Source organism: Phacochoerus africanus, chromosome 2 (genome assembly GCF_016906955.1).
Source record: "Phacochoerus africanus isolate WHEZ1 chromosome 2, ROS_Pafr_v1, whole genome shotgun sequence".
Lineage (NCBI taxonomy): Eukaryota > Metazoa > Chordata > Mammalia > Artiodactyla > Suidae > Phacochoerus > Phacochoerus africanus.
Window position 1 is genome coordinate 76,271,428 of NC_062545.1, and position 13,114 is coordinate 76,284,541.

Here is a 13,114-nt window from a genome sequence, read left to right on the forward strand (position 1 = left end):
ATCCAATCTCCACTAATGTTCCCCTTTCCTCTCCTACCTCAAAAATATAACACAGAAGTTTTTCCATTTTAACCATTTATTAACCATCTCATTTATAGACATTAGCTTTTGAAAATTACTAGGAGTAATGAGTAAAATTCAGCTCCTAAAAATTAATTAAATATTGATTTTTCAAACTTTCTTATTAAGATTTATGGCCAGGGCTTCAATAAACTCTCTTGCAAGCAAAACCAGTGAGGGCAGTAACTCCTAGCTATGCTCTTACTCAGGTAATTATGCCTTTTCTCTCATTCTCTCTCTCTCTAATTCCCTTTGTAATTTTAGCCATATGAAGAGAATTAAGCCTGGACAAAGGAAAATAGACTCCAGGAAAAAAACTGTTTCCTGAGATGCTTTTTAGTTATTTAACTTGAAGGGACCTAATTTATTTTCAGTTCATTTTATATCCCAAAAGCCTGAATAGCATTTCTGCCAACCCATAAGTAGAATCTGGCAAAGGGAAACCTTAAAATTCAGGGACTTTTGGCAAGAACCACTTCAATAATCACACTTATGTTAACGTAATCCATTATTTTGAAAGGTGAAATATCAAGGAAAGAGTTATATTTTTGTTGCTTTTAACCTAGTATGTGTGTGTGTGGCAATAAATATAATAGAAACTACTATTATAAATTTGTAAAATCTGGATCTCTGGATCCCTAGGTTCTTATGTTATTCTTACAAATAGATGGGTAGATGATTAGATAGATAGGCTGATTTTAAAACATTCTTTCCTTTTTAAAACAGCAACCATTGGGTAGACTAATTTTGTATTGCAAGCCATGCTTTCTGAAGGCATACGGTTTGGGGGCTGCCTTAAGAAGCTGGATCTGGAGGCTGCCTTTAGAACAGAGCACTGTGTCTATGATTTAACTGTTTCTTGTCAGCAACAGTGTATCATCTACTGCAAAACTCAAAGATGTAATCATGGCCTTTGACATTAGAAAGCAATACCTAGTAAATCTGAACTTGATGTTCTGCCCACTCTACCGAAATACCATATTCTCTGGTGCCACACTGAAAAAATGTAGGTCCCCAATCATGCCATCAAGGTCGCCAGGATGTACAAGTCCAGGGGCATCATCTCCACTTCCATCAATGTCACACTGTCTGGTGCTCTGTGCTTCTGTTCTCAAGCTCTCTCGGCCTATGGAAGCTTACCCAGCCATCTGTTCCCCCTATTAGAGATCGCACAGCTCTCTTGCACCCTAGCTGTTTACCAGTGTGTGGGGATATTAATTCAGGTTTGACATCCCAGCCAGTGCCTAGCACAGTGTCATCCACAGAGCAAGTACTCAACAAAGGCCTACTGAATTGAGGAATGAATAAATCAGTGGTGAACATATCAAATGCTAGGCATTTAGGTACAAACTTGACCATGGGCATTTTTTTTTTTTTTTTGAGGGATTTTTTTTTTTTTTTCTTCAAAGCAGCATACGAGGATGGAGGTGGAATTTACTTAAGTACCAAGAGAGGTTTGTTTTTTTTTTCTCTTGCCCATTATGACTCACTACTGCTAACTGAAAATTTTAGGTAATAGTCACTCTCATATTCTGCCAGTTTTGTAGGCTTTTATTGTCAAGATGAGTTCTAAATAAGGCGTAAGCCCCCAGAGCAATCCAAAAGCACTGCATTAGCTAGAGAGGGGGGCGGGAGCAATGGTTAGTGGAATGCTGACTAAGAACCAGTTAGCGTTATCTCTGATAAACTCCTACCTGCTGGCCTAGTGACTCAGAAGCACACAAAAGCACAGGACTTAAGTTGGGTAAAACGACCTCTGATTACAAAACCATCATGAGGTCTGGAACTTGATCTCATTCTTTCTAGAGGACAAAAAAAATCTTGTGAGCGTCAACAACCAAGTTTCTATTCTTACACTCATCAAGCTGAATAATAATTACATGTCCATTTACCTAACTTCCCAACTAGTCTGTTAGCCACCTGAGGGCAAAGGCTGTATCCCCAAGGCCTAGCACATTTTCTGGCCCATGGTAAGTGCTCAGAAATACTTGGTTAATAACAATGCTACTCTCCTCTTAACACAGTACAAGCTCACAGAACTGCGAGGGACCTTAGAAATAATTTGATACAATCTCTTCCTTTTCAAGATCAGAACAGCCAGAGCCAGAGCAGGAAAATAAATTGCCCAGGGTCACAACATCAGACTACATCACAGGATGATTTTTTTTCTAAGAATTATTTTTCCTCTCAGCCTGGGAAAACTCCAAGAGGGGCTTGAAATGACCCTTTCATGCCTCAAGAACTTCTAAGTTAATATTTTACAAGTTACAGTTATATGTATTTCATTAAGCTGAAATACATATAAGATGGAATTTGGAGGCTTTCACATGGTTAATTTATTTGGGGGGGATGAGGCCCACAATTCTCAAATTCAACCTACAAATTTAACACTTCTCATTTTCCTCTGGGGCTTTTAAGGGCTTCTTAAAGTGCCAGGTAACTCATCTAGCTTCTTATTCTTCATGTAAAACCAAACTATAAAACTATGATTTCAGTATTTTAATTAAGTATGTATAAGTCCACCAAATTAATTTGCAGCAGCAAAATAAGATGAAATTTTGTAAAGCCCGGGGACCAATTTATCATCCCATTACTCATGATGAATTCGACAAGCTTTTACGTCCATGTCTAGGTGACAAATATTAAAATCCCTGGTTGTCTGACTGCATCACATGAGAAATGGGACTTTCTTTTACCCCTACACTAGCCTTCTAAAATTCTAGAAATCAGTGCTCTCTCGTGGATGAAAAATGGGCTTGGCTGCCAGTAGGATTTAGAAGGGAAGTGGGAATGCCATGATCCAGTAGACTGAAGGGAAAGCAAAATAACCAGGGATCTTAGTTGCCACTCCAGTCCCACAACACAGCTTCCCAGGCTGCAGCTTCCCAGGCAGTCTGAGTTCCTAATTTACTAGCACCTCTCAGTTCAGAGAGAAGTTTCCCTCAGGCCTTGATTTCCTTTTCCGTCTTTCTTTCCCCAGGATGAAGCTACTTGAGAATGGAACCTCCTGATTAATGTGTCAAGAGCCACAGACACTCGTTAATGGACGGTCTCTGCCTGCTGGGGGCACTGGGCAGGAGCTGCCACAACGTGTTAAGTCACTAATGAAGGCTGGTACTCAGTAATGATTTAAAGTTCCCTAAGAATAGAGAGCCTTCGGATTCATTAGCTTCTCTTCCCACTGCCTACAAAGTCTCCTCTGCTCTCTGGCCTGACACATCCCTGACTGCCAAGTTTCTGTGGCAGAAAAGCGAAAAGGCAGATTGCTCCAAAGATGAAATGGAACTTGAACCTCCAGATGATGGCTTTGGTTTGTGACACACTGGCCGGCCTACTCACATGCACAAAGCTGTTGATTCAAATGGTTTTCCAAAGCAGTTTTCTAAAGTGAATCTCTAAAACATATCGACATGAATCATGAAAACATCTCAGGATGATGATACTCCTGGAAGAGATGAGATGCTGAAGCAGATGGAAGGCATCTTTTACCTGCTTCTAAGCGAGTGGATGTATTTACGCAGCAAGACCTCAAAAACTGCCCATCAAGTCCCTAACAGGAGGCACTGAGAACCTCCCCAGCCTCTCACTGACAAATCCTTTAAAGGGGACAATGAGCATCTTTTACAGAGTCTCCAAATCCACTTGTGCCTGAAACACAACCTGAATGGTGCTGATATATCTCAGGAACCTCAAGGCTTCTTCATCCAGGGACCGAGCAGGGCCTGCCCAAGGCTGGAGATCTATATGCCACCGGGGACCCTGTGGGGAGAAAACATAGGTCGGTATATAAGGGATCAGGAGCTGGTGGTGGGGGTGGGAGGATGCGGAGCATCAGCAAGGCAAGGCTGCTAGCCTCCTGCAAAACAAACACAGCTGCACACAGGCGGCACGGAGCTGGTTTGGAACTATTGTCATTAAGGCCACATCAGTCACAGAGAGACAAATGAGGCCTGGGAAAGCCCAGCTACCAGGTTAAACAGGAGACTGCAAAGGCCATAGAGGATGTCTGTCTCGAGCTTCTGATCAAAGGAAAACTCCACTTGACCCCACCAGGCTCTCTCAACTGCAGCTTTATATTACCTTGGACCACTCCCTGTTGTAGAGAAAACCTTCCTGATTATTACAGCTTCCAAGGATTGGAGCTTCAGATATAAGTGCCTCATTAGGGCCAGTTTTGTTGTCATGATACCATAACTCCTCAATCCTTGGAGGGCTTGGGCATCTTCCCCCACCAGCGCAAGGGAACAGTGTGGGGCATCACTCAGTGTTCCAGACTATAGTGCACCTGGCCTCTGGACCATGCACCTGCTGACTGACCTTGGACCAGGCAGCACCACGGCTGGCAAAGGTGTCCTCCTAGCACTGCTGTAAAACCTCCACCTTTCAGCAGAGGACCGGAAGAGCTCCCAGGAGCCTAGTGATCAGAGATGAACCCTAAGCCCCCTCTGGAGCCAGGGTTGAATGGATGAAGGGTTGGAGGAAAGCAGTGGTAATCTAGAAGAAACAAAAATGGGGATCTCTCCCATCAAAAGAAACACTAGTCATGAAATCTTTGCTAGAGCTCATTTCTCACCTAGAGTTGTCACCACCTTAAACATCCCTGAAGCTCACTGTGATCCCAAGGGCAGAGTAGAGCTCAGGGTGTAGGATGGGGAAGGGTGAGGACCCAGGCAGGGAGAATCCCCAGCAGCTAGCAGGGTGAACATCTAGAGTCAGGAAAGACTCTGGGTGTCAAGGCTCAGGGGTTCCTGCAGAGTAGTTAGGATGGGTCCCTAAACCCCACTTTATGGTGAGGAAGGGACAGGGGAGGGTTCTGGGAATGAAACAAAGGGACTATTCATGTACACAGTATTCTCCAGTCAGGTATTGCAGTGGTCCACCCCAAATTCCTATGTTGAAATCCTATCACCCAATGTAATGATATCAGGAAGAAGGGCCTTTGGGATGTGCTTAGGTCACGAGGGTAGAGCCTTCATAAATGGGATAAGTGCTCTTTTAAAAGAGACCCCACATAGCTCCCTAGACCTTACCACCATGTGAGGACACAGCAAGAAGACAGCCATGTCCAGCCCAAATGAGGGCCTTCACTAGAACCCAACCATACTGGCACACTGACCTTGGACTTCCAGCCTCCAGAACTGCAAGCGATAAACTTCTCTTGTTTATAAGCTACCCAGTCCATGGTATTTTGTTATAGCAGCCAGAACAGATGAAGACAGGTATGATGGCAAGAACTGTCACCCAAAAAGAAACATCAAAACAGGCTAGCCCTCAGGCACGAGAGAGAGAGAGAGAGAGAGAGAGAGAGAGAGAGAGAGAGAACAGTCCCTAAATGGGGTGGTCCAGGTGACTTGGGGTTAAACCGAAAGCAAGGAGTGGGAGGCAAGCAGGTTAGTCAGTGTAAAGACAGGTGTGTGGGTTTGGGGAAGAGGAGTGCACTCTGGCGTGAGGGTCTGAGAGAAATGACAACAATTTACAAGGGATAAAGCAGATTAAGCATTATGAGACTCATATCACTGCACCAAGTCCCAAGAGCCCACGGTCTTAGTACCTGACAGTTCTGCATGACGTTATAATGGCCGAGTGCCCTGCAGTCCTCTGGACCAAAGAACCCACACTGATTTCCCATGGGCCACCTTTTCCTCAGGAATCCTAAAGGTGGGGCCAGGGTCATGGGCATGAAACCTGAACACTCTTAGGCCTGCGTTTGACTCAGTGCTGACACTGTCTTGAAACTCTTAATAATGTTTTAACAGGGGAGTTCCCGTCGTGGCGCAGTGGTTAACAAATCCGACTAGGAACCATGAGGTTGTGGGTTCGATCCCTGCCCTTGCTCAGTGGTGAGCTGTGGTGTAGGTTGCATAGCGGCTCGTATCCCACCTTGCTGTGGCTCTGGCGAAGGCCGGTGGCTACAGCTCCGATTCGACCCCTAGCCTGGGAACCTCCATATGCTGCGGGAGCGGCCCAAAGAAATAGCAAAAAGACAAAAAATAATAATAATAATAATGTTTTAACAGAAGCCTCCACATTATTATTCTGCACTGAGCCCTGCAAATTATGTAGCCAGCCTGCCCTGAGGGGCACCTTTTCTGGGGAAACAGGCTCTTCATATAGCTGTTCTTGTTCTATGAAGGTTGAGTGGGCAGAGACTCTAGTCAGAGAGAGCCTGAGAACATTAAGTAATATATCCTCCCAGTTAAAGCCTTCTACCCCCTACTTCCCTTTTCCTTCTCAAAATTAGCTGTTGACTACCATTCAATCAAATAATTTTTTTTTATCAAGCATCAGCCACTCTGTGCCAGGCAATGGTCTGCACACAAATGAATAAAACCTAGAGCCTCCTGGGAGGCACTCACAGTCTAGTGGTGGAGGCAGATAAATACAAAATAAGTTTGACAGGGAAATGTTGAAACAGAGGAAGCTGTTCTTTTCTGGAAATTATTTAATTATGAAATCATAAATTATAGGCACATTCAAGTCCAGATGCCTCTTAGTTTTGCTTGGTCACATTCATTTTGCATCTAATGGCAAGGAAGTGCCTTTCCAGGTTGCCACTGCTGTCAGTACAGCAACACAATGCTATATGCAAGCTTGTCCAGACCTGGGGTTTAAAACTTCCATGTCACTGTTGTGGGGCCCTGACAAGTACCACAGCATCTGGCCCAGGAGCCTCTTGATGAAAATGAAAAGTTCCCACATTATGGTTTTCCTCTAAATCAGGGATCTGTAAACTTTTTCTATAAGAGGTCAAACAGCAAATATTTTAGGCTTTACAGGCCTTACAGTTTCTGTTGCAATTCTTCATGGCCTGTTGTAGCTCAAAAGCAGCCAAAGACAATAAGTAAACAAATGGTCAGGGCTGTGTTCCAATAAAACTCCATTTACAAAAAGAGCCAGCAGGCTGGATTTGGCCTGTAAGGCTGTAGTTTGCTGACCCCTGCTCTGTTTGATTCTAATTTGGATGTAGACTGGCTTAGAAGAGAGTGTTTACTTGAAATAATGCAAAAGACATAGATTATAATATCTAGGTAACAAACAACTTTGTCATCTGGGTAACTTGGGCAAATATCAGTCAGGTCCTAGCAGGATATGGTGGGAAGACTTGTGTAGAGAAATGATTTACAAAGGTGCAGACAGGGTTTAGGAAAGCAATGAGTAAGGCAACCCCTATAGCTGGTAGCAACAGAGAATCCTCACAAACCCTGAGCCTGAAGAAGCAAGGAGGCAGAAGAGTTTGTGGAACCCAGAGAGGAAAACCATATGGAGAAAGTGTTTAATAGAGGAACACAATTAATCCTATCATATCCAGTCCTCTTATATCCCCACCATGACTGTCGAACCCAAGGAGAAGCTACAGAAGAGGGAGGCTGTGGTTGGTTAACACAGATCAGCCTTCTGGGATGCAGAGCAGTAGGAGTAGGATGGAGAGTGGATCTGGAGAGGCCACTGGAAGTTCTCCTCCACAGCATCCTTTCAAGGAGATATTGAGACTTGACTGGGAATCATTCATTCATTCGGTGGCCTTTTGCATCTCACATGCCAAGCTCTGGGTTACAATTTAACATAGGACACAGCTGTGTAAACAAATAAATGCAATCAAGTTCAGCAAGGGCTCTCAAAGAAATCTTTATAGGGCACAATCAGGTCACAGAGAGAGAAAGGCCCCAAGTGTCACTCCGAAATAAATGCCAGAAAATACAAGTGTATCTTACAGGAAGCAGTCTCCACTGTGAGAAGCCCAAAAGTTTCATCAAAAAGATACCATAAATACAGTAGAAGCACTTAACCTGGGCTAACATACAAAAGTAACATCACAGATCAATAATAATGAATCCATATGGTGACTCAACATAATAAAACTAAAGAATTATCTTAAGAATCCACAAGCAGTATCCATCTTGTGATCTAATTATCTCTCCGTTCCAAGAGTGTTGACCCCGACAAAGCTACATGCGACAGCTGGAACAGTGAATAATCTAAGTTGAGGGGTCTCAGGTGGGGACAGGAGAGAAACATACGGCAGTGAGATGCCCACAGCCGTACTTGGGCTTAACGCTTTGCCTGAGCTGTTTAAAAAACATTTCACATAAAGTAATGTTCTCATGGAATCAGTCTGACAGCAGTTCGTGATTATTTCCCCGAGGAAACCACTAGCTTTTATCATCTCTTTCAATTATCATTTGTCTTAATTCTCTAGTGCAAGCATCAATATTTGTCCTTCAAAAATCCCACAAAAAGAATTCTCTGAACACCTTAAAACAACAATGGTTGGTATTTTAACAAGGCAAAAAAAACCAAAACAAAACAAACAAACAAAAAAATTAAAAAAAAAACAATTTTATCATTATTTCACTCCAAACAATTCCCTAAATGCCAATACACTATTATCTGTGTACTTTAAACATCAAGTGGCTAGAATAAAGCTACCCCCATCACTCCCAGAAGGTGGGAACGTGGATTCCCAGTCCTGCCTGTTGCCCACGTGGTCTACAGAGAGGCAAAGGAGTTTAAGCAGAAGGTGGTGGGGGCTGGTCTGTGTGTTCCCGAGCCTAAAGAATGGGCTGCCACAAAGAAGTGTACTTTGCAGTCGGTGGTCTTGCCCACTACTTAAACCACCAGACCACTCATACAATGGAGCCCCTCCCCCAACACATGCTGGCATCCCACAGAAGACAGGGTCCTGGATTTCTGAGGAAAGTAAGCAGCACTCCCCCCTTTTGTTTGTGAAGGATTTATCTGGCTTTTTCTCCAGGAAATGTGCATTGAAAAGGGCTGCTTCTAATTAGGAGAAATGTTTTGATTACACAGAAAAAAATTCCCCAAAATTAATGTTAAGGACAGCAAAGGAGTCTACGCACAGCTAATTCATATTGTTCAGAGGGGCTATTCTGCAGACATCTGAGAGTCTCTCCCCAAAGGATAAAAAGTGATCACAGAGTCAGTCCAAACCGGTGTACAGAGATAATGGATCTGGCTCGAAAAGCCTACAGCAAGCACAGCCGTGAGGCTTTCACATATTTTTATAATTTATGACTTCAGCATCAAATTCATTTCTTGAAAAAAGAAAATGATTCTTTCAAGCCAAAGAAACTGAATTCCAAGGTTTTACTGTTAAAAGATAATGCAAAAAATAAAGCAATCTTTTCAAATACTCTTTTGCCTACCAGCCTACACGTATACACATAATAGAAATATATTAATTCAAGACCATAAGCCCCAAGCAAAACTGGTTGCACTGAATATGTTATATATATATATATATATTCACACACACACATATACATATGTGTGTATACATATACACATACACACAGACAGACCCACCCAGGACCTGCAAAGAAAGTCATCAATTCTGTCTTGTGCAAAAGCTTTTTTTGCCTTGAAATTTGGAAGAACAGCTTCCTTCTTCTTCACAGGCCATTTCCCCCATGCCCATGAATAACCTTAGGTAGGCCACACAGAAACTGTCAAACTAACAACAGTGCCACTATCTGCTATACAAGCAAGGTTTGTATAAGCATTTTTTAAAACTTCTTTTAAAATAAAAAACAAATATAGGGAGTTCCCGTCGTGGCTCAGTGGTTAACGAATCCGACTAGGAACCATGAGGTGGCGGGTTCGATCCCTGGCCTTGCTCAGTGGGTTAAGGATCCAGCATTGCCGTGAGCTGTGGTGAAGGTTGCAGATGCAGCTCGGATCCTGCGTTGCTGTGGCTGTGGCGTAGGCTGGCGGCTACAGCTCCAATTAGATCCCTAGCCTGGGAACCTCCTATGCCGCAGGAGCGGCCCTAGAAAAGGCAAAAAGACCAAAAAAAAAATTATATATATATATATATATAAAATAAACCTAAAGAAAAAGTCTTATGGTCCATTCCTCTGTGTTTCAATGCTGCACATCTCTGGGGATAAAATTGCATGATGAGTGATTTAAATGATCAGTTTCTTGATTGTGATGATAATCGGTAGAGCATATGGGATATTTTTATAAAGTTTTAATACTCCTAAATGCACATTCCTACAGCTAGTAAGCTCTTGAAAGGCTTTAAAAGTGGCAATTTTCTGTTAGGAGAAATGGCTAACAATTGATTCTCTGCGTTACAGTTGTGCCCATGGAAAAGAATAAGGTTGGGAGTCCTTGACTCAAACTAAAAAATACGCTGAGCATGTGCTATGAGTTGATGGGAAAGCCTAAGCTTTATGGGAGAAACAAACCCAAAACAAGCAAAATATATTTATTTAGCAATTTTGCTGCAATTTTGTGCTAATTAAGAGCATCTGTTAGTGGGCAGGAAACAATGATTGAAGTAGGTTGTTTGTTGCTTTTTAAAAGGAGAAGGGAGAGGAAAAAAATGGTGCCTGGGCAGAGCATGAATCCAGGCACAGGGCAGAGTGTGTGAGCCTCAGCCTGCCTTTCCATAATGCCCTGAGATATTCATGGTTTTTAGGATTTTGCCTAAGTGTGACCAGGGGCTCCAAGAGTCTCTGGGATGGCAGCTCACATGCCTCTCCCCACAACCTCATGTAACTGGCCTTTCTCTCAGAATCAGCTCTGCTGCAGTAAGAACAAGGGTCAGTTATACACTTTACGGTGACATTTAAAATTCAGGTACCCCATGTAAAAATTTAATTTAAAAAAATCTGTTTCGGAGTTCCCTTTGTGGCACAGCAGAAACGAAACCAACTAGAATCCACGAGAATGAAGATTCAATCCCTGGCCTCACTCACTGGGTTGGGGATCCGGCGCTGCTATGAGCTGTGGTGTAGGTTGCAGATGTGGCTCAGATCCCTCGATTGGCATAGCTGTGGTGTAGGCCAGCAGCTGTAGCTCTGATTCCATCCCTAGCCTGGGAACTTCCATATGTCATGGGTGTGGCCCTAAAAAGCAGAGGAAAAAAAAAAAGAGAGAGACAAAAAACAAAACAACAAAAATGTCTGTTTCAGTTCTGGGTAACATGGGTAAGAACACCCTCACTGTGTTTGGCACTGAACACAGCAATAAAGCCTGGACAGAATGTACTGAGCAGCTATTCGAGGAATCTGAAAAGTAAATATTAGCAGACAGATTGGGGAAGAAGACCAGAATTCAAAGTACCAGGAATCGGCAGTAAGGTCACCACCGTTTTTCTTCTGGTATTCTCCCTTGGGCCCCCCACCCTCCAAGGCAGCCTCACACTGGAGGTGGGCATCCACGCAGACTGAGAGCTCCAAGAGGAGCCCCGAGTTCAAGCTAAGAAGGGCAGGGGTCTCCCAAAGTTCAGAGAAAGCTGGGGGGTCCGCATTTTCCCCCAGCCCATCCTTGTATTTCCTCCATTCTAGCCTTCCAGCTCCCAGGTAATCCCTCTGCAGTGGTGGAAGCCACAACAGGAGTCTACAGGCACCCAAAACTCTGAAGAAAGAGTTTCTTCTTCGATTTGAAGGTTGTGGCCCCAAAAGGGTAAAGTGACACCCCGCTGAGTATTTGTCTCTTATTGGGCAGCTTGGCCTTGGACTTGGTCACAGTCATAGGAAGGGTGTTGCAAAACACAAGCAGAACAGGGGTAACTAAAACCTAACCTTTCTAGCCAGAGGTTCAGAAACTGCAGAGAATTGGATAAGACATTTGGCCATGGATGCAGAACCCAGGCGATACAAAGGGCCCAATGCAGTATGTCACTGTATAAGAGGCTTGAGCATTCCTAGACGTCCTGGAAACAATCTGCTACAGAAACCTAGTATGCAGGTGCATCTGATCCTGGATAGCACTGAGCTAACAGACAGATGTCCACCAGCTCCCAGGCTGGCCACTGGGTGTCATGCACATGGGACAGATCTGAAAAACACTGAAAAGATTTTGAAAAAAAGAACTGAAATTAAAATTACAACACATAGAAGGCTGGCTGGAGCTCGAGGCCTGCACCCAACCAGGTCAACTGCCTATAAAAACAAATATGCGGACATTATCTATAGTATTTAATACAGTTATTATACCATTTAATACATTATCTATAATATTTAATACAAAATGCCCAGAGTATAACCCAAAACTATTCAGCATATGAAGAATCAAGAAAATCTCAATTGGTGTGGAAAAAAGAAAATTGATAAATGCCAGTGCAGGCATGGCACAGATGTTGGAATTATCTGACAAAAACTTAAAGGCAACTATTACAGAAATACTCCAAGACATAAGAGTGTACACTCTTGAAACCAATGGAAAGATAGAAAGTCTCAGCAAAGAAACTGGCTATATAAAGAGCCAAGTGGACCTTTAGACCTGAAATGTCCAAATAAACCAAAATAAAAATCTCAGTAGATGGACTCAAGAGCAAGATGAATATGACACAAGAAAAAGTCAGTGAACTTGAACATAGATCAATAGAGAATATCCAACTTGAACAACAAAGAGAAAAATGATTTGAAAAAACAAATGAAAAGAGCCTCAGGGACCTGTGGACAATAGCAAGAGGTCTAACATTCAGTCTTGGGAATCCCAGAGGAGGAAGAGAAAAGGATGCAGTGCAGAAAAAAGATTTAAAGATAGAATGGCTATTGGACAATAGACACAAACCTAAAGGTTCAAGAAGCTCAGCAAATACCTAACAGAAAGACACAAAGAAATCCACACCCATACACATCACAAACTGCAGAAAAATAAAGACAACAACAACAAAAATGCTGTCTCTACTGATCTTGTGATAGACTTAATAGTGGGCCAGGGTCTAAATGGCTAGGTGGGAATTACAGAGTCAGCCCAGCCCTTAAGGAGTTTCTTACTCTAAGACCTCCTCCCTATTAAGGCCTAGCCCCACCTCTCCAAGTCCATCTGCTCCATGTCTCTGGCAGCAGACAGCACACAGGCTGAAGACCAAATCCAGGGCACATTCTGAATCCTTTCCCCATCAATCTGCCACCTTTGTATCATTACACAGAGTGTAGGCTTCGAGGCAAGGGAACCAGAAATCAACCCAACTCTGATGAAGAAAAAATGCACTATCATTCAAGCAGGCCCTGATAACTTTTAGGAAGAATTTTTTTTTAATAAAATAAAAAATAAAAGCACAAGGAGGAATAAATGC

The 13,114-nt window shown here is 43.0% G+C and overlaps 1 protein-coding gene across 3 annotated transcripts in view; it reads right to left on the reverse strand.

Annotated features, from left to right (window-relative positions):
• The window catches only part of METTL24 (methyltransferase like 24), a 115,965-nt gene that overhangs the window by 76,864 nt on the left and 25,987 nt on the right, over window positions 1-13,114 (reverse strand). The window contains exon 2 of one of the 3 annotated variants that reach the window (XM_047762660.1): window positions 3,721-3,819. The exons of 1 other annotated variant lie outside the window; for it this stretch is intronic. In XM_047762660.1, coding sequence (XP_047618616.1) covers window positions 3,721-3,819 — 99 coding nt within the window. Of the gene's footprint in view, window positions 1-1,754; window positions 1,792-3,720; window positions 3,820-13,114 lie in introns of those variants that run through there. One more of the 3 variants, XM_047762668.1, reaches the window with a different exon arrangement.